The sequence below is a fragment of the Aythya marila genome (assembly GCF_965140915.1).
Source record: "Aythya marila genome assembly, chromosome: 2".
In the NCBI taxonomy this organism is placed as follows: domain Eukaryota; kingdom Metazoa; phylum Chordata; class Aves; order Anseriformes; family Anatidae; genus Aythya; species Aythya marila.
Genome location: NC_139043.1, coordinates 47,629,326 through 47,654,364, shown reverse-complemented (window position 1 = coordinate 47,654,364; position 25,039 = coordinate 47,629,326). Strand labels below are relative to the sequence as shown.

General features: G+C 39.3%; 1 protein-coding gene across 2 annotated transcripts; it reads left to right on the top strand.

The window, feature by feature from the left end:
• Positions 1-3,080: 3,080 nt before the first annotated feature.
• ADNP2 (ADNP homeobox 2) lies at positions 3,081-18,972 on the top strand. 2 transcript variants are annotated; one of them, XM_082754126.1, is made up of 5 exons: positions 3,081-3,509; positions 8,661-8,812; positions 9,846-9,965; positions 13,794-13,883; positions 15,343-18,972. In XM_082754126.1, exons 3-5 carry the CDS (start codon positions 9,858-9,860, stop codon positions 18,343-18,345), a joined length of 3,201 nt encoding a protein of 1,066 aa, XP_082610252.1. In that variant the 5' UTR covers positions 3,081-3,509; positions 8,661-8,812; positions 9,846-9,857; the 3' UTR covers positions 18,346-18,972. The 2 variants fall into 2 exon arrangements, with proteins under 2 accessions (XP_082610252.1, XP_082610253.1); XM_082754127.1 differs by lacking the exons at positions 3,081-3,509; positions 8,661-8,812 and adding an exon at positions 11,530-11,580 and having other exon boundaries at positions 9,886-9,965.
• Positions 18,973-25,039: the final 6,067 nt, after the last annotated feature.

The window sequence follows — 25,039 nt, the reverse complement described above, 5'->3', positions numbered from 1 at the left end:
TTCATTAGGTATCCAAACTAATACAATTCTTTTAGGAATAAACATCAAGCACAAGTTAATCTTACCTAGATACTGTATTTTGACATATGCCTAAGATGTTTTGTTAAAATTACCTAATGAGGACTGAGGTTAGAGATTGGCACATGCCTCTCCTTTTGTTATTAATGCATCTAACTTCAGCACAGAAATGAAAATCCATTGTGCACTTTCCAAATTAGAGTTTGAATTTTAATGAATTCTCAGAAAAGTCACATGCCCTCTAGCTATGACAGCTGCTTGCAGCAAAGAGCGGAAACTCAAAGAGTTGGGATTTGTTACAATTAATAACACAATAGCTTCCTGGGAAGGAGCTTCTCTACCATTTCTGTTGTTGTTTGTTTGTTTATATAATGCTCTGTCATCCTTTTCACTTCTCCAGCACTCACTTGGTAGTGTGTATTACGCTGTGAAAGCAACCAGATTTTTTGAATATGGTTACTTTTTGCATAACTTGTTTGTGTTCCATTTTGCTTTTTTTTTTTTTTTTTCTTTTATTTGTGTTTTGCTTCTTGGCTTCATTTTATTTTCCCAGAGTTATCGCTCTTTCATTCTTAGTAAGAACTTGCTTCATTGTCTACTGCATTCAGTAATAGTCTTTCTAGAACTCAGTGGAATCTTGGGTCAGTTTAAGGGAACAGGCTCTATCAGCATCACCAAACCCTGAGCACAGTAGATATTCTGTTATTTTCACTGGATTTAAGTGAAAAACTGCACTTCAGACCTTAATACATAGTGTTAAGACATATTATGTACATATTGCGTTTGAATTGAAGAATCCAGGAGTTGTGACTGTAGGGTATTGTTGCTTAGGAAGTATGGACTAGAGAATGCAGGGAGCAATGCGGGGGTGACAGTGGGAGAACGGTGCATGGACCCTTTGGAAACTCTTCATGAGGCATCTAGGTCAGTTCCATTTTGGGACCATGTTCCAGGACTTAGAAGGCAGCTATAGAACTTAATTCTTCTGTCTTTACTATAGGTACTGATGATTCCCTTCTGCCAAAACCACTGTTAGCTGTACACCTGCAGGTAGGTACTCTTTGCTCCCGTTGCTCCGTTTGAGTAGAACTAATGAGAAAGAGCTGAAGTTGTGAATCTTGCCTTCAAGAAGAAGACAGGACTAAAGTGCTCAGAAGTCACTGAGAACTGCCAAAGCCCTTGCTTGCTGTTGTCCCTTCCTCTAGAGCTGAACTGGCACATAGGATAAGCAAAAATGTTACTTGACATGTTAAATGTTAAATGCTAATTAAAATCCTACTAAAAAGGTGCAATTAGCCGAACAAATACTTACATCTGCTATGAGAGCAAAGTTACTTGTAAATAAAATACAATCCACCAATTTCTTATGTCCATAGAAAGTGCCTTGGAGAACTACTTGTCTTGAAATACATTTCAGTGTCTAATCCCAGTGTATTTAGTTGCTCAAAGCTATCACTTTTATGTAAGAGACAATAACTGATCTTTTTTACTTTTTCTTCTTCTCTACATTGTGTGGTTTTGACTTCTCTTTTAATTCTACTGTGGTCCTCAGAACCACTTATTTTTATTAATTATATAAATATTTTTTATATTTTGACACTGCTGTTGATTTATAGGAAAAATACATGGCGTCTCCATTTTATCCCAATCCATTTGTATTCTTCTGTGTCATCCTCATATTTTAATTCTGCATGTTGCTATCCTGTTTGTCTTCTGTAACTGGAGGAATTTGAAGTCTACCCACCAGTTTCACTTTAGAAAGTCTTAAGCACATGCTATTAGACCTATTTTCAATGTGTATAATTAAGTGCTGGTCCTGCAATGTGAAAATGTAACCTCCCGTTCCAAGTAAATGAGCAATAACTCAAATTAATTCAAACAGGAGCTGAGTTTATGGAGCACACTGTAGGATTTGACAGCTGGAGATAAGTACATAACAGATTTACAACTGAAATTACCACATAGATAGATTAATTTATGCATTTTATAAGGTACCTCCCCTTTTTACTACAGTGCTAGAAAACGGGCTGATTTCCAAAGTTGCCTGGAGATGGTCCTTGGCAACCAAATCTAGACAGCGCTTCTTGAGCAGTGGGGTTGGACCAGATAACCTCCAGAGGTCCCTTCCAACCTCAACCATTTAGTGATTCTGCAAAAGTTAAGAGGTTCCAGTTTTGCAATGCAGCGGTGGAAGGCCCCTTTCACAACCTTGTTCGCTATTTGAGTTAATCTTTTAAACGCATCCATTGTTTAAAACACTCTGTAATTGTTTGGTGATGCTTTGTTGCAAGAGAAATTTAATGTTGGTGATTATATGGGAGCCACTGGGTATTTCCATGTTGGCAGTGCCATATTTCGTTATTTATGAATTATGAGATAACAACATATTAAAAAGAAGCCAACAAGTTTATTAAAACATGCTATGCTTTAATTTACCGTGTCAAATTGTAACTCTTGGCACTAGTAACTTTTTGTAATGTTGTGGCGGTGTATCTACTATGAGTAATTTATCTTTCATAAATGGCTGCCATTTTTCTGGGCATTAAATTTTCTGAGTCTTGACTTGCCTACACCATTATTGACTATACAATTGTGCTGAAAACAACTAATGAAATTATATTTTATCGATTTTTAATATTGGAAATGTATCATACAAAAACATTCGACAAGTAACGTTTCAATATAATTATTGGGACGTCGAACACAAAGATGTATGTTTTTTGTGGTCATTAGTGTAATAAAAACCAAAAAGACAATAGGCAGGATGACTGTCTGTCAAGGTGAAAATTTTATTAGTGTTGGTTTTTGGGATGATCCCACCCAGTCTACTGCTGTGGCCTTCACACCCCATGGGCAGACCCCAGGGCGCCCCATGGAGGTGCCCCTTGGGCCGCCCACCCATGGAGGTCAGCTCCATCCATGCTGCCAGGCCCCGCCCCCCCCGGGTGACGTCACGGCGCCAGATCTCGCGAGAGCCGCCAGCAGGGGCAGGTGTGAGGGGCTCAGGTGGGCGCCCCCCCCACCCCCCCCGCGGCGCGCCCACCCTCCCACCTCAAGCCCCGCCCACCTCCTCGGGGGAGCCAATGGGAGCCTCGGCCGAGCCCTCTCCCCATTGGCCGCCTGCCTGGCATGCAAATGAGGCGCGACGTCACTTCCTGCGGCAAATCGAGCGCCATTTTCTCTTTCTGGCGGCCGAGGAGGAGCGGGCGGAGGCCGGGGGCTGTGCGCGGGGCCCGGGCTGTGCGCGGGGCCGGGCGGGGGCCGAGCGGGGGCGGCCCCGTGGGGCGAGCGCGGCGGAGCGGGACCAGGACCAGGAGCAGCAGCAGGACCAGCAGCAGGAGGAGGAGCCGCGGGGCGGGGCGGCGGGGCCGGCGCTGCGCCGGGCGGGAGGCGGAGGCTGCGGAGCGGGGCCTCGGCCCGGCCCGGCCCGGCAGGCGGCGGTGAGGCGGCGCAGGAGGAGCGGCGGCGGGCGCCCCCTGCAGGCCGGCCGGGTAGGTGCAGGTGGAGGTGCCCCGAGGGGGGCGCGGGGGGCTGGGGGCGGTGCGGTGGGGGCGGGCCGGGTGCCGGGGTGGGCTGCCAGCACCCCGGAGCACACCCAGGCCTCCAGGTGGAGGGTTTCAAAGCGATGAGCCCAAGGTGCTTGGCTTCATGCTGAGGCTGCTGGAGGAGACTGCAGCCTTGGTTACTGAACTAGTGATATCCACCTGTTTCTTCGTGCAGGCAGCCTTCTGGGGCTTGTATCAGAATAATCTCCCTTTCCCATGTTTGCATGGCATATGACCAAAGGAGGGATTTCTGGGTTTGCCTGTGATCAGAACTAGAAATTTGTGTAATGAGGCTTTTTAGCATAGAGTTTTAATGCCATATGATTAGTGTTTCCTAAACCGCTTCATAAGACCATTTTTTTCCCAGTTTCTGTCTACACTGAGTGATGGAGTGCCTAAGGAATTGTTTGTACATGTCTCAAAGTCTGTGGATGGTTACTTCTAGACAAAATGGATATCTGAAATAGCTTTCTTTCCAGAAAGTGGTGATGTCCACATCACTACCATCCATGCAAAATTATGAATGAAGTGCTAAGGGATGTTAATGGGATAAAGACTATAGCAAATATTCAGAAACAATGAAAAAGAATATAAAAACAGTTCTAATGTTTTGTGTTTTAGCATTGGAAACCCCTTGATTGGGGTTAGTCTTGCTGAACACCGGTAGAACTGGCTTGTGTTTGAGTGATTTAATCCTTCAGAGGAAACCTGTAGCACAGTTTTAAATAATTTTCAGTTCTGTCCCCTTGCTGAATTACTCAGGGTGCGGGTTATTGATGCCATGGAATCTGTATATGCATCTGTGTGAAATGTCTTTGAGTCATGCCATACCGATGAATGTATGACATACGTTCAATGACATACATGAATGAAGTCCAAACACAGTTGTGCTTCTTCCTGGAGTAGCTGGGCTTTGCGTGTGACTCTTCGCCTCACATGCATGGGGCTAATGAGTGCTGCTGGAGTTGAGTAATCTAGAAATAGATGCTCCAGGCTTCCAGAAGAAGTTTGTGTCCTGCTGGTTTTGGTCTCTGGCTAATGCTGACTTGCTGACTTTTGAAGGGAGTCAAGCTCTGTGTGATATTACAGCGCTCTAGGAAGGCTTCTTGCTCTTGAGGGACTTAGTCCCTTTCTCATAGTAATTGCAGCATTTATTTAAGCCGAAGTAGCTAAAGTTAGTGATCCAAATTTGTTTTGACTTGACTTTGCAGATAAGATGCAGGCTGATATTGTTGTCTATATAATCACGTATCTCAGTGCTTTTTCAGTATTTGCCAACAAAGTAAATGATGGTCATCTTTTTGTTGGATTAGATGACTATTTTAAGTGGTATGTGACTTACAGCCAAGAAAAGAGCAACATTACTGTCACTAAAAGAGGTGTGTGCTTCCAGACCCCTAGAAGTTTCTGATTTAATTGCAGGGGAAAAAAAAGTTTGACCTGAGATTTTTATCAAGTTGTGCTTGGATAAAAATTGAAATTTGAGAAGATAAAGTGCATCATCTTGTTTGAGAATTACTCTTAGTAAGTTTTATTAATCTTTTTTTTTTTTTTTCTTTTTTCCCTGTAGTCAATTTAATATTAATCTGCAACAAGTGAAATAGTAAAGAAAAAAACACCCATTCTAATCAGTTGACTGTTTTTCTATTTTCAGGAATCAAGTCTTTCAAAGCTGTTGAGACACCTACAGGTGTTGATAGAAAGCTAAATGTATTCTCTCCCTCCAAAGGCTGGATAAGCTTTGGTACCAATGTACTGTTAAATCTGGTTAGGGCTATTTCAGAAGCAGAGATAAGAGTTCAGGGAATGGAGCCATCCGTGCAACACACGGTTGAGCAGATATCTAGGTATGGCTTCTTTGAGGGCTAGTATTCCTTTCAGAATGGTCCTTGATGGAAACAAAATTGATGAAAGTACAATCTGGCATGACCAAGCTGATTCTTGGATTCTATGAGGCAGTTTCTCAGTGTGCATACCCTCCTATCTGCTGTCTTTGTCATTCAGAGTTTTTTTTGTTTAGATTTTGAGAGTTAGTAGATTGCTTGCTCTCATTTCCATTTTCAGGAATGGAATTGGTTTTATTGTTTTCTCAGCTAAAACTGACTTACCAACTTCAAATGCGTTTAAAGAATTCTTGATTCTCATTCTAGTAGTGTTTGTCAACTCTGGGTATCACTGAAATGTAACCTGACAAAGAAACCTTTTAAAGTGTTTCTGACTGAAATACCTCAAAGCTGTCTTCATAAAACCAATCTTCACAACTCTCCATCCAGAGTTGCTCATTAAGCAGTTTCTTAGTTGAGAAGGTATAAAAACTAAAAATGATTGGATTTCCAAAGCAGATAATACAAAAGGATGAAATTCTGTAAACATTTCATAATTTTGCTATTATAAACAGTTCTGTGAGCAGTGGGCTAGTGAACATTGGCTTCCTAAGAACATGTCCTCAGGTCTAGCTTCTGTGTGGATTATCTGATGTCTAAGAAGGGCCACGCTGCAGCCTTTTCTCTGGGTTTTTCTAATAGGGTTTCTATCTAGCTGTCCATTTGCATTAATTTTCTGGAAACCTCTTGCATGCGTGAGGAAGGCCTGCTTGTATGTCTTTGGTCCAGCTCCATACCAGCTTCATGTTTAATTGGGTTGCAGATGCCTGGTTTCTGTAGGGACACAAATGAAAAGGGTGCTGATGGATATAAGGGAAAAATATTTCATTGTGAGGACAGTCCATCAGTGGAACAGGTTTCACAGAGTGTCTGTGAAATTCCTCAGTGGAGGTTTTCAGGACCTGAATGGACAAGACGCTGAGTACCATGGTTGCGATTTGTTGTTGTGCCTGTAGCAGGCCGGACTGGGTCACCTCCTGGGTGAATGAGAATTGTTCTAAAAAATATGTTTAAAAGGAAGGCAAACAGGAACTTTCATGTTGTGACTTCTCACTTTCAAGAGATAAAATGTTAATATTTTTACTCTTTTTTTTTAATGCAGAGAAGTTGTACTCAAACATAGTTACTTGTTGAACAAGTATTATTTGCCTTTGGCTAGGATGACACTGTCCTGTCTGCTATGTTGTTTTGTGTTAAAATACTTGTTATTACTGAAAGGGGTAGAGCTGCAGTAGTTGTCTTTGTCAAAAAGCTGAATGTAATTGTATGTTATAAAATGTGATCACAGAATCATCTAGGTTGGAAGAGACCTCAAAGATAATCTAGTCCAACCTCTGACCTAACACTAACAAGTCCTCCACTAAACCATATCCCTAAGCTCTACATCTAAACGTCTTTTAAAGACCTCCAGGGATGGTGACTCCACCACTTCCCTGGGCAGCCCATTCCAGTGCCTAACAACCCTTTTGGTAAAGAAATTCTTCTTAATATCCAACCTAAAACACCCTTGGCACAACTTTAGCCCATTCCCCCTCGTCCTGTCACCAGGCACGTGGGAGAACAGACCAACCCCCACCTCGCTACAGCCTCCTTTAAGGTACTTATCACAGAATCACAGAATCACAGAATTTTCTAGGTTGGAAGAGACCTCAAGGTCATCGAGTCCAACCTAACGCTAACAGCCCTCCACTAAACCATATCCCTAAGCTCTACATCTAAACGTCTTTTGAAGACTTCCAGGGATGGTGACTCCACCACTTCCCTGGGCAGCCTGTTCCAGTGCCTCACAAAGAGCAATAAAGAGCAATAAGGTCACCCCTGAGCCTCCTTTTCTCCAGGCTGAACAAGCCCAGCTCCCTCAGCCGCTCCTCATAAGACTTGTTCTCCAGACCCCTCAATAGCTTCGTTGACCTTCTCTGGACACACTTGAGCACCTCGATGTCCTTCTTGTAGTGAGGGGCCCAAAATGTTGTAGATGTTATAGAAAGGGAAGGGAACCTTTAGTGAAGTCTATCGTTATGGTTGTATTATTTACTTGAACACTAAATGCAGAATAGATCAATGGTAAGATGCTCAGGAAATGGTTGAATGACCTGTTCAGAACTGTTCACATTAACTGAGTTTGGATTGGGACATAAGCTGCTATAATGATTCTTTAATTGTGCTCTTGTTTCCTTTGTAAAATGTGCTGTCTCTGAAAACTCAGTGGATTAGTAGTTTTTGGTAATAACGGTTGGATACTATTTAAAGTAAATTTACCTTCAACAACATAGGAAACAGATCAAGACTCCTTCGCTAGAGTAGCTCAGGTTTGGTTTTACTGTGGTGCTTTTATGTTCAATTTGCTGGTTAAGAATGGGATACATACTGACAAAAGGTGAAGTTACTCATGGAAACAGTGTACAAGCTAAGGCTTGAAGAATGTCCAAAATAAGAGAAATAAATCCATAGGAAATGAGTATGGGTAATAAACTGTATGGTAATCTAGGTATTAACTGAGAGCTTGAAGGGATAACTTCAAGTTGAAATTTTGTGACCTTTATGGTAGGACAGTGCTGTATCTGGTGGATATGAGTACGCTAGGTGAATAATTTAAAATCTTACTCCCAAGCAGTTTGTTCAAGGACCAGCTGAGTAACCTTGTACGTGGTACAGAAACACATCTGTTTGGATTGAAGACCAGCTACTTGAAAACTGGAAAATTATTCCCCTGTATTCAGGATTCTCTTGCTGTTGTTTTTACTTGTCTTTCTCCTGGATTAATGACTAGAAGTCACTTTTCAGAAAGTCTGCTGGTTAAGAAAACTGAGAAGCGTGGATGTGATGTACTATATAACCTTTATATACTAATATTTCTGTTTTGTGAGGTAGACCTGGCTCAAGAGATGTCTACTTCTTCAGTAGCATCAGTGTATAAGTTCAAGGACTGAGATGAAGGAACTGTTTCCAGTGGAGTCTAATGTATTGAACCACATCTCCCTCTTGCTGATCTGAGCGTGGTGCCATCCTGTCAGCTCTGTCATTATCTGCAGCGGACCATGGGGCTGGTGCACATAACCTGCTGTCATAGAGTGACTGATAATAAGGCTTCAACCAGAGAATACAAATACCCAGTTGAAATCCTCTTTTTAAACTGAAGTCAAATCTTTATTTTACTGCTTGGATTTTGATAGAATGTCAGACTAGTCACTGTGATTTATTCCATTCCATATAGGTTCACCCACACCCATGGTGGTATCAAAATGTCTTCCAGACTTCTTGCCAATGAAGATTAGAAAACAAGAATAGCATCTGTCAAATGGGGCTCCCTCTCCATTTCTCTCTACACACCTTTCCTTTGGGGGGAGAAGAAGAGGAGAATAGCATGTGAGTTCTTTTTTTTTTTTTTTTTTTCCAGATTAAAAATTAAACATCTTGTCCACAAATTACGATTTTCGTACAAATGATGTCCCCCTACCCAGCTGTTGGGGAAGTACTAGACCATTGCTGGTGGTATGTTTTAGACAGATGGGCAAACACATTTGGCAACAACCCTTCAAATAGGTGACCAGCAGGAGATTAAATTATCTTCCTCCTCTATATGTTGACCTCCAGTTATCCCACCTTTCTGGAGGGATTGGGATAGGGTGTAAATCCAAATTCTGGAGAAGGGCAAGGCAATAGAGCTGTGTACACTTCAAAGGAGGACACTGAAAGCATGCATGCATTTAAAAAATTTGCCCTGCTTTAGCATATTTGCTATCAATGCCATACAGCTGTAGCTTGTAATGACTTTTTTTTTTCTGCTACATTAATCTTGCAGTAGCCTGTTTTATGTCAGAACCCATATAGCAGCAGATTTCTTTAGGGAGAGGAGAAAAAAGGAAGTTCGAGGTTCTGCTAGCAGTCGTATTTAAGACATGTCAACATAACAGATTATCAAAGTGTCTCATCTAGGCACTGTAACATTCAAGGTGAAAGTGTTGATATTCTTTCCTAAAAGAACTGATGGCAATTTTTTTTGAAGACAACTTAGTAAAATTCTTATGTTCACGTTCTCCAGCAAAAAAAACCACCACCAACAAAAAAAGACAAAATGCATTGTAGCTTGCATGTAGATGTGAAGAGATCAAGAAAGAAGAAACTTGAAATTTTGTTTAGATAGCAGTGAAGAAACCAAGGGATTCCTTCTTCCTACCCCCTCGCTTCCTACCCTGGAGAAGGAATTGATCTACTGGCTAGTATTAATGAGGCTATTTCTTTCTTTTAAAGCTTTTGCTATTACATTTTGAGGAATATATTTGAGATTTTAATGTTTTAATTGTTAAATGTTAATACTTTTATTGTTAAAACGTAATATTGTTAAATGCAAGTGCCTGTGTTCAAATATGACATCACTTTTTATATATTTCTTTTTCAGGAAAAGTGCAAAATGTTTCAAATTCCTGTTCAAAATCTTGATAACATCAGGAAGGCTCGAAAAAAGGTGAAGGGCATTCTTGTGGATCTTGGACTTGACAGCTGCAGGGAGTTGTTGAAGGTAAAGCATTTGAAATAATGTAAAACAATCTTGGAAAAAAACAAACTTGAAAAATATTTCAGTGTTTAGTGTATATATCATGTTCCTCTGCCTTAGGTCTTTATGATGGGGTGAAGAAAAGAAAATTGTGTATTGACTTGAAGGATTAAAGGATTACTTAAGTATGAGTACTTACTTGCTAGGTGTGGAACTTAATTTTGTAGTACATCAGGTTGAAAGAAGCTCCACTTCTCAACAAGATAAGTTATACATGGTGCTGCGTATTCTCTGCTAGTAATAGTTGAACAAAAGGAAACTACAACTTGAAGAAAAACACAACAGAGTAATGAAATGTCACTTGTGTATTACACAGAATTTTTTTACGGTTCTTCTAAAATCACAAGCACATGAAGACTTGAGTCAAACCTCTGAAGGATATACAAATTACAGGAATTTTTAAAACCAACAAGTAGTTGGATCCAAGTAATCTTGCTGCAGGTCTCTAACTCTAAGACTTCTTTCCAGGGAGAAATACCAAACTTGGCTTATTGATTTGTAGTTCAGTTCTGTATCTCCAAAAGCATATGTAAGTGTACTGAGGTGATCAAAGTGAATTTAGTGCCATTGTCACCGCTTACAGGGGAAGGTACTGTGCAACAAGCACGAGGAATTTATGCCATCAGATTGGCAAACCTACTACCAGAAAAAGTACAAGTGTTGGTAATGCAACTAGGTTACTAAACAGTACTGTATTTCGAACAGCTGTTAAGTGGGCTTTTTTTTGGCTGTTTGATATGTTCATAACTTCACATTGACTGTAGGCGAGAGTTTGGATTAATTCTCTGTGATGGGACTAAAACAATTTAACTCTGTGTAGGGGTGCTGTTGTGTCTTCTGTGGTGTGTGGTTTTTTTTTCTTTTTTTTGAAAATGCATAAGCATTTTTTCAAATCACTTACATAAGATCTACATGCATATCTAATTCTGGAACATTCTTGGTTATCGTGGTTGAACTCACGAATTTAGCTCTAAATAAATGTAAAAGCTCAGAAAGTGTATTTGTCTAGTAATTGTGCAATGTTTTCATTGTGTTATGTATTGTTTTGAAATTAACATTCAGAAGCTGTTCTATTTTGACCCTTTGAAGTAAACATATTTTGATTATGTTACTTTTTTGTGATGGAATTGATTACAATCTTAAGTTTCTGAAGGTTCTTTGAGGTTTAATGGTGATTAAGGAATATGTTTTTCTGTTTTATCTTAAAAAAAAAAAAAAAAAAAAAAATGGTGGCAGGGAACCCAGTGAGCATTTTGATTCTGGAACTGATGTGAAATGCAGGCCTCTAAAATAGCATTTTAGTATAAGCTTGGCTGAGAGAGAATTATTTACAAAATATAACTTAACTTTTATTTCCTAGACAATCTGGGGCTGTTTATGACTTAACCAGCAACGAGAACTGTTTTTAGAATTGATTTGTACTTGCCTTGTATGATGACAGACTGTCTTTTTAGTAGAAGAGGATGCCTGATATTTTAGTAGGTGAGAAGTAGCTTAAGGTTTTTTGTTTTTGTCTTCAAATATTAAGGTGGATTTCTGGACATCGTGCTTTTGAGGAGGCAGGACAATTAAGGAAACGGTATGATGTGATCTGATGCAGACTTGACTTCTTATCTGGACTTAAGATTGGATTCTTATTAGAATGGCTTTAAACCATTCTAATAACCATTTTAAATGGTTAAATGTTTTAAAACATTCTAATAACACGTGGCAGTGCATAGTAGCTTGAGGAAAGTGAAGGAACTTCATATACAGCTCAGTATCTCCTTGTAGCTCAGACCAGCAGGATCAGTTGTTGGGCTCAAAGTTCTTCTCTGCTAGGAAGAAAATCTTTTGTGCTAAATTACGTTTGTTTCTGAAAGTAACACTAGTAAGTATGATTATGCTGTAATGTCAGAGTTTTTCAGTTTCTCAGAGGGTTTTATTCTCCCATTGTTACCTTTCACTTCTGTAGTTTTCCTCCTGTTTTCTTCCTCCTCTTGAAATAAGATCTGGAAAGAGCATAACATGTTGTTTCTGGACATCAAGCAAGAATTCAGAATAAGCCATTTGCAGCACTTACCAGTTGCAGTGATAAGAAGGATTCTTTATCAGTGAATGTTTCTCTGTACAAAATAGACATTTCTGCAAAATGTTCTAGACTTAATAGCGCACACGTTTGGGTTGTAGGAGTCTGGTGTTCAAGTCTAGGAGCCTCTCTTTGTGGAGGGTACTCAAACGAGAAGCAAAATGTTTCAGGTAGGCCGTAAGCTTCAGGAAGCTTATTCTGGTGTGTTCAACTAAACACTTGTAAATCTTGGGTCTTTTTCTCTATCGAGACTTAAAATAGAATCACTGTATGCTATAAGGGTGTGGAACTTAACTTGTCTTTCTCAGGGTAAGGGTTCTCTATAAGTTCATGAGCTTTCAGGAGTGTTTGGCTTAAGAAGTAAACTTAGGTAGTACCAATACCTTAATTAGAATGGAAAAAGTTGGTTCATTGTTTTGAGATTTTCAGGATTCTCTCTGGGGTAACTTGCAGGTTGAAAAAGCTAGAAAGCAGCTTATTGCAGACTTGATTACACTTCTCTAAATCCTGGAAAAAAGTTCGTTTAAATAAAATTATCACTAGTATGCCTTTCTGTTGCATGAATAGCGATGCTCACGTTAGCACTGTGCAGGCAGGAAGCTAGTGCAAACAAAGTCTGCATTAAGTAGCATTGACTGCGACAAGATTTTTTTAATCTTTTTTTTTGTTGCTATTTATATCCTGCATTGCTTGTAAGTATTGCATCATGGTTTTGACCACAAACTATGAGGATGCATAAATTCTACTTCTCTTGACAGCGAGCTAATCTTAGCTAGTCTTAATTACCTGCTTCTGCTGCTCCAGTGGGTTTTGGTTGCACAAATGAAAACATTGTACCCTCTTTAAGCATCTTGCAGAAATTTCAAGTGAAAAATGGTTTGTGGAAGGGAAGGGGAATGTGAGGGGAGAAACTATATTATGTTCTGTGGGTTAAGCCTGATTTTATAGCCTGTGTTTCACCTAAGGCACTCTAGGGTATTGTTGGAGTTGGCCAAGGATCTTTAGAAATGCCTAGTAAACAGGAATCTGTTTTTTATTTTTATTTTTTTCCTGAAGTTTGTACTTGGAGGTATGGTGGGCCTCAGAAAATTGGAGAGGAACTTTATAGTAGTGGCTGACTTAAGGTTGGGGAACTAAAATTGTTCTAATATAATTGATTAGAAGAATGCTGTAAGGAAAGTTGTTTACTCTGATATGGCTGTTCCTGATATAATAATGCCACTCCTACAGATTTAGGAAAAATACTGCTACTCCTTGGGAAAAGGTTCTGGGAATGCCTTTGTCTTTCCAAGTTAAAAGCATAGTAATGCTATGGAAACTTAATACTGACTCCTGTTGCAAAGTAAACCATAATGATAAGTTAATAAATGGAAGTAAATGCTGAAATACTACAGTTTTAGAAAGAGAAGGTAGAGGGAGAAAAGGTCTTTCATTGTTCACTGTGAACTTGGCTAGAAGCAAGGGAATTAAAGTATAAATATTTTTGCTATATTATGTTCAGTAACTATGAAGTTCCCAGAATTCCCACTATCACAGGAGGCAGTCATTTGAGCTAGTAATTGAGGTAAAATAAATCGAAGTTGAGTTAGAGAAGTAACTTTGAACTGAGTTTTGAAACCTGAATGAACTTTGCATTCATCCTGTTTACTTGCTTTGTGTTGAGACTGTTTTTGTGTTGAGAACAGACCTACAGAAGCAGATTATTTCATATTTTTTTTCTTTAGAATCTTAAAAGTTTTGACCCAGGTGAAAAATACTTCTGCAACACTTCATGGAGTGATGTCTCTCCTTGGGAGTCTGTGGGCAAAAGGAAGGTAAGTTTTTGTATTAGAAATTCTGAATAGATGTACATGTGGAATTGCTGTATCTTACAAATTTCAGAAGTAAGCTAAAGCTAAAACCCATTTTTATGGGTAAATATAGCTTTGTTTTCTAAATACTGTTGGGTAATAGTCTTTCATTGTCTATGTTCTTTTTTGTAATTCATCAGATTGTAAAGGCTGTTCTGTTTGGAGTCTTGAAGGACACAACCCTGAACATTAATATTTCATGTATCATGCTAACATTCTGCCTTTTTAGCCTCATCTGATATGTAGTCTTAACATGGTTTTATACACAATATGCTTCTTTTTTCATTGGAAGGATGAAAACGGGATTGCATAGGTAGAAGTGGATTAAGCTGAAATTCTCATTTGCAGCTTGGGGTAGGGTTGCAGTGGAAAACACATTCCAGTTAGATTTGTGTATGTGAAACAGCTTTTACTTTCTTTGTATAGAACCTTGTGTGAAGCTAGAATCTCCAAGAAAGGCAGGGTTGAGATGGACAAAATGAAGTATCTTAGAAACCCATCGGAGTATAAAATTATAGAAATCCTATATAAAGCGTAGGAGCATATTCAGAGAAAAGGTAGTCTTTTCTGAGTCGTGCTGAAGAGTCTTGAGACCCTTTTCCACGAGGAAGGCCTTTACAACTTGTAAACAGCAGTAGGTCTCCTCTTTTCATCCTACTAAAAAGGTAATGGTTTAGAATTGTATGGTGGTGGTTTGCCAGGGTTTGTTATTTGTACTTACTGTGTTTAAAAGAGAACTAAGGCTATCAAGTACAGTAGTTGCCTTTATTGTTAAAGCCTTTAACATCCAGGTTGACCAAATCAATCAGACTTTGCCAAGGTAAAGGTAGTAAGAAGTGATTTCTCCCTCTCCCATGACCTTTATCTGCTTTGTCTTCTATTTCTTCTTAGTTCTCCTTTTCTGAACTTGGATTCACAGGTTTAGGACCAGATGTTGATCCGATTTGCCAAGCTATGTCTTTTGAATGCTAAGCTTGTCTTTCTCTTCAGACAACCTTGGTTCTTTGATCTATGTCATTCACTTGGTTTCATGCTGCCTAGATTTGGGAGAAAAGAAGATGGTCCTTCAGGGTGTCCTATTCCAAAGTTGCTGCAATAAGGGAGAAAAAGCTGTCAAATCTGGTCTTAAATGGCTTCATAATTAGTTTGTATGACTTGAAGTAGAAATGAACCCCCTTAAGGCTTAATAAATTACAGGGGAAGAAGGTGGGCACAAATGTTTCTCCCTTCAAGTATGTCATCTTTTAAGTCTGCTTTTCAACAAAAACAGACCTCTATGAAACCAAGTAGATACACACTATGCATACAGTGAAGGCATTTTTGACAGGTGATAGAGCAGACTTACTTTAAAACAGATAACAGGGATTTAGGAAATGGTGGTTTCTAAGTGGATTTTTTGTTTTTTTTTTTTGTTTGTTTGCAGAGGTACAGAACCAAGCCGTACTGCTGTAGTTTATGCAAGTTCTCATCAAAATTGCTTACTTCATTCAAGAATCACTTGCACCGTTGCCATGAAGATGAAATGGACCAAGAGCTTGTGGTTCCTTGCCCAAAATGTGCATTTGCTTCTGAGCCAAAAATAGTGGGAAAACATATCCGGATGTTTCATTCATCTAGTAAGAGAATACAGAACTATACAGTCAGCATTTTGGATGGCATGAAACAATTCAGGAGTGATATCATAAACTTCACGTGTCTAAAATGTAACTTTACAGACACATTGTACTATAATATGAAGAAACATGTTCTGATGAACCACTTCGAAAACTTAATAAGTATATATTTTGGCCAGAGACCTGATGAAAGTGAAGAGAATTCTGTTGAGCACTACTGTAAAAAATGTAATGCTTCTGCAAACAGCCAGGATTCTTTAATGTATCATGTCTTGACAGCTGAAACACACAGAGACCTGGAGAACAAGCTTCGGTCTGTGATTTCAGAACACATTAAGAAACCTGGACTTGTGAAACAAATGCATATTGCTCCAAAGCCTCCCCAAAGTGCGGCTGCGCCTGCTCCATCTTCAGGGCCTCCTGCAGCCCCAGCAGGTTCCATCACAGCTCCAGCTTGCATCCAACTTGCACTTCCACAGAACAATCAAAACCAGACTGTGGTGCAGTCAAAACCAGTTCAGAACACAGTCAGATCTCTGACTGTTCCAAGTGCCTCTGGTAGTGTTCCACAAACAACTTCTGCTCCCATTGTTACCCCATCACACGTTACTCTTGTATCCAGTCATCTTCCTGTAGGTCAGAATAGTGTTAATATTCAGCCATCACCTTCTCAGCCTATAATTGTTTCTCACAGGCTTCCTCTTAATCAGCCTGTCAGGACGACGGCTGTTCCTCTTCATCATTCTGTTGGGACCCTAAGCAGACCCGTGGCCCCTGCAGTTATTCCTCTTAATCAACCTGTTGGGCCCGGACTCTTTCCTATTAATCAGCCTCTTGGTACTATAAATAGTCCAGTTGCAGCTGCGACATTACCTGTAACTCAGCCTGTCAGCCCTGTGAATCAGCTGGTGGCACCAGGAGTGCTCCCTGTGAATCAGCCAGTCGCACCGGGAGTTCTCTCTGTCAACCACTCGGTTGGGAGTGTGAACAGGCCCACTGGTCCCGGAGTCCTTCCCGTGGCTCAGACAGTTGCCCCAGGGGTTCTCCAGCTTAATCAGCCCGTCGCACCTGGAGTTGTTCCTGTCGGACCTGGGTTTCTTCAGCTTAATCAACCTGTCGCCCCAGCAGTTATCCCTGTAAATCAGCCAGTTAGACCCGCAGTTTCCCAAAATGCAGCTTTTTTGACTGCAGGTTCTATACTTCGGCAGTTGATCCCGACTGGGAAGCAGGTTAATGGGATACCTACGTACACGCTTGCCCCAGTTTCAGTTACTTTGCCTGTACCTCCTGGTGGTGGAGTAGCAACAGTTACTCCACCACAAATGCCTATCCAACTAATGCAGTCCGGAGCAGTAACTCAGTTATCTCAGTCACCAGCTAGTGCACCCTCTCCGCCTGTGCTTTTGACGTCTCAGAATCTATCATTACAAGCTCCCCCACCTCGTCCTGAAACAAGTCAGGCTGTCAGACAGGCTAAGCAATGGAAGACTTGCCCTGTTTGCAATGAGCTCTTCCCGTCAAACGTGTATGAGGTACACATGGAAGTGGCCCACAAACACGGTGAAGTAAAAATGAAGGATACACAGCAACCTGACAAACTTGCAGCTTGTGCACCCTTTCTAAGGTGGATGACAGAGAAGACTGTCCGGTGTTTTTCTTGTAAGTGTTTTCTCTGTGAGGAAGAGCTCATGAAACATCTCTTGATGCACGGCTTAGCTTGCTTGTTTTGCACAGTTACTTTCCATGACTTAAAAAGCCTTGTGGAGCACAATAAAACTACTCATAATGGGAAAAAGCAGTTACATGCAGACTATAGCAACAGAGGATTTCAGTTAGGGAATGAGGCTCAGGGTGACCTTGTATTTCCTCACTTCGATTTCAGTACAGTGTTACCAAAAGAAGACATTGGTGAAAAAGAAGTACATTTGGCAGTGCTTGCTGGAGTAAATTCGAGGACGCTAGTCCCCGTTTACATCAAAGTGAAACCTCAGGCAGCAGCAGAAGTGAACAACAGGTACAGCAAGAAAGTGTTAACCTGTCCCTTTTGTTTTGGAACATTTATTAGTCAAAGAACCTATGAAATGCATTTGAAAGAAAGGCATCATATTATGCCAACTGTACATACAATTTTAAAGTCTCCTGCTTTCAAGTGCATCCACTGTTGTGGCGTGTACACTGGAAATATGACTCTAACAGCTATTGCTGTGCATTTGCTCCGTTGTAGAAGTGCTCCCAAAGACAGCAACTCAAGCATGAAGATGCAGCTTGAACGTACTGAGAAGAAAGAGTTACTGTTTGTGAATGGTGAAAAGCATGATTCCGTGATACTGAAAAGGAAGCTATCTGATTCCTGTTTCGTTGCAGAAGACCAAAGGAATAAGGAACAGCAGCCTCTGAGCTTATGTACTGGCATAGCTCTATCTCCAGAAGAAGAATTGTATTCAGGGCTAGTGCCTTTCAAACGACAGAAGGTTAATAGGACTGAGATAAAGAAAATTCCTTCCAGTGAGGATCTGCATATTCTAGCAGTAGATCCTAAACAATATGATCACAATTCATATGATGCTCAGAAACAGTTCTTGACAGACTACTTTCACGAGAGGCCCTATCCTTCAAAAAAAGAATTGGAATTGCTATCCTCGCTGCTGTATGCTTGGAAAATTGATGTTGCGTCATTCTTTGGGAAAAGGAGGAGTACGTGCTTGAAGGCAATAAATAATCACAAACCATCTGTGCTGCTGGGTTTCAGTATGTCTGAACTAAAAAACATTAAGCACAGTTTGAATATAAAAGACGAAGCGTTAGATATGTAAACAAGCTTTTTATAACAACTAAAAGCAATCCATAATTGCATACTTACCAATTTTGCAATTTATTATATTGAAATGTTTGTTTTAACTTGCAGACTGGCCTGTTGAAGGGTTGCAGTAGTACAGAAAGTCTCATTCAGTTGTGACTGTTATTGTGAAAGGCACACGTAGTTGTGTATTTGAAACAGCTAAAACCTTCAGATTTACACTTCTGGAATTTGTTTTAGCTTTTTACTTTTTTTGGAATATGTTTTTTGTTGTTGTTGTTGTTTATTGTTCTGTTTCCCTTTTTCCTCCTCCAGGCTCCCATTAGACTTTTTATACCACCATGTAAAACTTTTGTGCTGTTAAATACAAATTTTATTTTATTTTTCTGCAATGTCATCATCTTTTCTAAACAATAAAATGTATAATGTTTAAAATACTGAGGTAAACTAGATGAAATACAGCTATTTGATTATTTGTATTTTTCAGTCCTTGTAATTTTTTAACTTTTTTTTTTTTTTTTTTCTTTTTTTAATCTGCTGGAGATCTGCTTGTAGCCTTTACATCCATTGGTCCCTTCAAGTTCTGAATGTGCTGGTAGCAATAAAGTTCCTGGCATTCTCTTTCCTTAATAATACCAGTGCCAGTGAAGTCTGGTGACTCATCATACCTAACCAGTATTAACGTGGTGGGGATTTGAGGGGCTGGGGGTGCCTGCTGAAGAGTTACAGTTAACTGACTTGAAATGGTTGTGTTTATTATCTGTTAAATAGAACTTGCTAACCAGAAGTGTTTACTCTTTTCTTGTTGGTGTTGAAACCTGGTTGTTTAAATGCTGTTCAAAGCTTGGTACCAGCATTTAGTTTCTTTTCTTTTTCAAAAAAAAAAAACCCAAAAACTGCTTTGGATTGTGTCACATTGCTCTGATAGTGTGGGATATATGACTTCCATGCACATAACTGATCTCTAGAAGCCCTATCCAAGTATCACTGGAATTTGGTGAAAAATCAGATTTTTTTTTTACTTTCATTTTAAATGGGTGTTGCATGAGGTAGTGACCGAGCAGTGCTTCTTCCCCAACAAATTAGGTACATCTTTAAGTGCTTGAAGTGAGAAATAATACCAACACAAACTGGTTGAATAGGTGGCATTAAGACTCTAAATTGCTCATTTCCTGAAAAAGAGCTATCTATATATGGTGATTATTTTTATTACAGAGAGCATAAGAATGGTATAAAACTAATAGATTATCTTGTTCAGTATGATTTAGTATCCCTACTACAGAAAAGTTAGTTATAACAAATTGTATATTGAATTATTGGTGGTTACATTGAGGTCTTTAGTTTTGTTCCTTTTTTTCTGGATATGCTTGGTTTCAGCTGGCTTGTAGGACACTGCTTCCAAAATTCATTAACAGCCAGTCATGTAATAACCTATAATTATTACTTCCCTTCCTCCCCCTCGTCTTTCCTAGAGAAAAATAAAAAAAAAAAAGGAAACTGTTCTATTGGTTAATTTGTGCCAGTGTTATAAGGAAAAGGTAATGTCCCCGAGCTATTTTCTATTTTTTAATTAGTAAGCATATGTTTATCCTATGCAATATTTTTAAAAGCATATGCAGGATTGTTTTTGTGCTGTTTCTAAAAGGATGTGACATTAGTTTTGTAGCAGCCTGCCTGAGGTTCTATAAGCAATTAAAAATTCTATTTTTGATACAATCTTGGTATTTTCATATCGACCCCTCCAAAGAATTTTAAGATATATGTAACATGCAGTTACTTAAACAGTCTATTTACAAAAATCTATTTGTGTAATACTAAAAAGACTTAGTTGGACAAACTTAATCACCTTCTGTGGGTTTGCCCACACCTGCCACCCTGCTACAACAAGTAGTAGTGCATTCTTAGAGCTTAATATTAGCTCATTAAAAAGTCAGTGAATAAATGGTCAAAATTGAGATTTAGGCCTAGCACGGTTTATAAAGCAGTTTGAAAGACTCTAAGTGAGAAAGAGGAATGCTGCAAAACTCCTGAAATCGTGGGCGCTCATTTTCAGTCTCAAGTGTTGATACTTTGAGCTGTGTCATCTGTGGGATAGTTCTGCTGATACCGGTGAGACACCAGCAGGAAGGAATTTGCCAGTGTGCATTTGGGGAAGGCTTGTGATAAATGGTTGAAGATTCACCTTTGAGATGAGAGTGCTGCTTGGAGTGGGTAGCTGGGAAGTCAAATCAGAGTTCATCTATGCTTGGGGCATCAAGGAAACAGTCCAGTCTTACCAGAGTTTTCCTACACAGCATCTAGTGGTGATGTTAAGCATTTTATATATTTGGATTTCATAGTTTTAAATAAACCAGCTTTCTAACCTTCTCTTAGATGTGTGTGCAAATAATTGTGGGTGGTGCCCCCCCATTTATTTATTTATGAAATAAAATATTCAGGGAACTTGGTGTTGAGAAAGACACAACAGTAAAGTAGGACCTAGTTCCAGATGCTTTAGGTAGATAATAAAATGAAATAGTGCCTTGTAGTAATACAGTGCATTAGATACTGACAGCTGCTTATTTTCCAGGAAACTGAAGTCTTAATACTTACTATTGCTAAATTATCCTTCCTTCATTAAATTAGCACTCCAGAAATGAACAACATCTTGAAATGTGAAACGGGTATCTGAAATGTCAAAGCACAGGTTACAATATAGTTGTGGTGATCAGAAAAGCTGAGGACCCTGGTTTTTTAAAAAAAAAAAAAAAAAAAAAAAAAGTTAAACCTAAATTAAGCCTTGCTATAGGCTTCTCAAGTGTGAAGTCACTTGGTGAGAAATTGTTTCTCTGGGAAGATGCTGCTGCACCTGTCTAGGAGTACATGGTGGGTAGTCTGGTAAGTGCGCATCTCTCTTTGTAAGGAAAGAGCTTCACGCTCCTGGTGTCTGCTGTTGGGAAAGACAGAGCTAACCAAATGAGCTGTTCTGTCTACAGTAGGCTATCCAAATGTAAATCCTTAAAGCATGAAGGTAAAGCTCTGATCCGCTGTAAAAGAAATTCATTTGGAAGGAATGCCTAGTTGGTTCACAGGCAGATTGTGGCAAGCATTTGTTCTTCATGGAAATAAAACTGTGTTTATTTTTCTGGAATCTGTTGGTTTCGTAGAAGCATTTGTGTTTGAGAAATACTTTGTTGTGGTCTCAAGTTTTTGAGCAGGAAAAATCATGTTTGTGAAATACTGCGATGGCTTATTATTTGAATGTGTAATAGGGAGGATTGTTACTCTAATGGGATTTGGTTGGACCGGTTCTGGGTTCTGCATGCATTCTAGGGGTTAAGTTCTTAATGTTTGCTAAACTGACTTTTTCTCGATGGACAAAAACCAAAGCACCAGTATGATTAGTTTTCAAATTACAGTAGTTGGCCACAGGATAAGATGCTTTTTGTCCTTCACTGCTTTAAATTGTTCAGCAAAAGTTAGGGGCTTATTGAAGTAGCTTCTTTATAGTTTCAGGTCTGTAATTCCTAACAGATGCCTCTATAAATGTAGTCCTGCTGCACCTGGCCATGCAGTTTTCAAACATAAAATTGTTGAACTTAACTGTGGGCACTTGCAGGGGGAAAGATGCTTGAAGTCAAGTAGCAAAGTACAGATACATGGAAAGAAAAAAGGAGTCTAATAAATAGCAAGGGGAAAAATAAAAAAAAGTTCCAAAAATAAGCATGGCTTATTTTAAAGTTCATATGAATTTTCACGCCTTCCATTGCACAAAGTATTTGAAAATAAATTGTGAAGGTATTAATGAATGAAGCAGAACTTGGTGGTGCTGCATTTAAAGTCTGACCTAACAGCATGCTTTAGTGCCGTCACTGTTTCTGCTGCTCTGACGAGGGGCAAGTTGCAACTGTGACCATACGTATTTATTTTTTTACTTACGAACAGCATCCCCAGACATTTATGGCATAGTCTGTTTCTTTTGAATTTTAGTTTAACATTCTGAGTTATACAGGGCATATGCAGTGTGTGCTTACAGTACTGCCCTGTGCATTTGAGAAGAACGTGGTTCTGCAGATACCTGAAACATTACTATGGACTGGATGCCTGTCTTCTCACTCTGCATAAGGTGTTACTTGTTAGTGGTACGTTAAAATGCACTTCATAATGAAATCAATTCAGGCTTTGGGTGTCTTTGAAAGTACTGTTCTTACTTTGTTTTGGCTGTTTGTCAAGAAATAGCGGTTCTTGCCATCAATAGCATAAAGTCTTAAAGACTATGATACAGGTAGGTATTCTATGCATTGATCTTCACCAGGAAAGCAGAATGTTGAACAACTGACAGTACAAGTGAATGACTGAAAGCCATCGGGCATGGACGTTTTTGGAGAAAGATCTGATTAATTGCATTATCAGAGTCTGTGTTATTCTAGCTTACAACCCATTTGGAAGTGAAAAAGATAATTTTGAATTATTTAGGCAACAGGCAGTCTGCCCTGATGACCATCAGCAAGGATGGGATGTTTGCTTTGTGAATTGGAACTGGATTGCATGCACCAAATTGCATTCTTGACCCTACACCAGTCTTCCCAGTACTAACATCAAAGAAGAAAATGGTGCTGGTGCCAAGAGTCTATTATTCAGATTTTAAAATTAGAGGTTCAGATCTTAAAGTAAGACATGATACCCTTTTTGAATGATAGATAAATGGTCCAGCAACGTGAGGTGTTGCCAAATACATTGTAGAAGGTTCAACTTCTCTTGTTCTTTCTTGTCTTCTCCACTGGCAGCTCCAGCTATATCTTTGTTTCCTCCTTTCCTAGTATTTTTTTTGGTGCTAGAGCACAAATGAAGAGCAGGGCTATGAAATAACATTGTGGCTCTAAGTGCAAATTTCATGATCTCCAGCTCCCCAGATAACTGCTTCTCATGGAACTGAACTATTACCTTGCTGAAAATTCAGAGATCCTGGCTCCTGCTGGGCTCAAAACTCAATAGAAACTGTAACCCAGAAATCCCTTACTCTGATACTTGTTCCCTTGGCTGGTCCACTCCTGGGGACCAGGTGTTTGGTGTATGAACTGTTCCTGGTGTATGAACGTGCACTGCTGGCATATCAGCTGTACTACCACTCTGTTGAAAAGAGTCAAACTAAACAAACAGAAACAGGGATGAAGCATCTCTCTAGAACCAGTTATTGATGTTAACTCCAGTTTTCAGTAGATGAGAAAATGTTTTGTATGTGTTACAGCCATACCCTGTAGAAAAACAACAACCAGTCTTATGGTGCTTTGAATTTCTCTCCATCCCTTCTTAAGAAAACCCAGATTTCCATTCAGAGATTGACAGAACTTCATTAAAGTTAAATGAAAAATCATCTGACACCTCTATCAAATGTCTCCCCAGTAAGCTCAAATTTCACAACTTTCATAACTTTTACTTTTTCCAAGTAAAATTGTGCTTGGTTTACTCTGTCTCTTCTGCTTCTTTTGAATTCAAAACCCGTAAGTAAATCAGTTTCTTCATTCCTTTGAGGGAGCCAGAAATCCTGAGAATACCTAGAAAATATTCAACTAATTTTGTTAATTCAGCAAAAAGAACCTAAGCCTTATAGGGCTTGGATGCTGGATTTGTATTCAGGATTACACTAAATTTCATTAGTTCTGCCATTCAAGAGCTTCGCTGTTTTCCACAAAGTACTAGACATTCACATGTGACTGCAAAAATCCCTGGATTTAAATTCCTTTTTCCAGATTCTTAATTCATTGTACAAATTGAGACAACTATTTTTATATTATCTTTCATCAACTAAAATCTTTACAGATGTACAAAAAAAAGTCACAATATATGCTTACGCAGTTCTACTGAAGATAGGCTTTTAAGATCTTTCTTTCTTCCAGTGTGGCATATATTTAATTTCAGTAGACATCAGATTGCTTCAGCTAAGCACTGAGCAAGGCTGTAAGATAGATGTTAAAGAGGTACTGACTCATGATTTGGAAAAAAAAAGGAATTCAATAAATCTGAAATACTTGCAGTTTCTGGTGAGATCATCTCAGTCACTCCAGTTAGCAAAAAAATAAATCTGTTCAAATGCGTTCATTACACTTGTGTCCAATTTTTTTATACACAAAAGAATCTTAGAACCCAGTAAACATACTCAGCAAGTTCTTTCTGTCAAGACTGGTGATTATGTGCATCGGTCTTCCTGGAGATACTTTGTGAGAACAGTTCTCAAGAATAGCTGCATTTGTACTAACCTACTGTAAGAATTCAGGAACCATATAGAGAGCACAACAAATATAAAACTACTCTCCACTTACTCATAGACCACCACAACAACAGATAATACATAGAAAAGCAGCTGATGGAGGTTTCAAATAAATTCTCTCTGTGGACTTGCAAGAATTTTCATCTAGTCACCAGACTAGTTTGCTTTGGAGGAGGTTGAGCCTTAAAGTTTAGGTACAAATAAGGTATTAGTTATGTCCTTAACATTTGTGCAGATTTCCAGCTGCACAGGGTGAGGAAAGCGTCTTCCAAATCAAAACTGTGGATGACAATAACTGTACAAAGAAGATCTCATAAACATATTGATACATCTGTCAAACAAGTCTGACACTCATTGCATTGATTTGCATGCGTGTGACATTACAAAGAAATTTGGTAAGAAATGAAGACTTGAAATTTACTTTCTTTGGAAAGATTAAGCTATATAAGACTACATAATATTA

Bases quoted from the DNA above. Each gene is read 5' to 3' on its own strand.
- ADNP2 (XM_082754126.1), top strand. From the start codon at position 9,858: ATGTTTCAAATTCCTGTTCAAAATCTTGATAACATCAGGAAGGCTCGA. The intron at 9,966-13,793 runs GTAAAGCATTTG...TTTTTTCTTTAG, and splicing joins GCTGCAGGGAGTTGTTGAAG to AATCTTAAAAGTTTTGACCC. The intron at 13,884-15,342 runs GTAAGTTTTTGT...GTTTGTTTGCAG, and splicing joins AGTCTGTGGGCAAAAGGAAG to AGGTACAGAACCAAGCCGTA.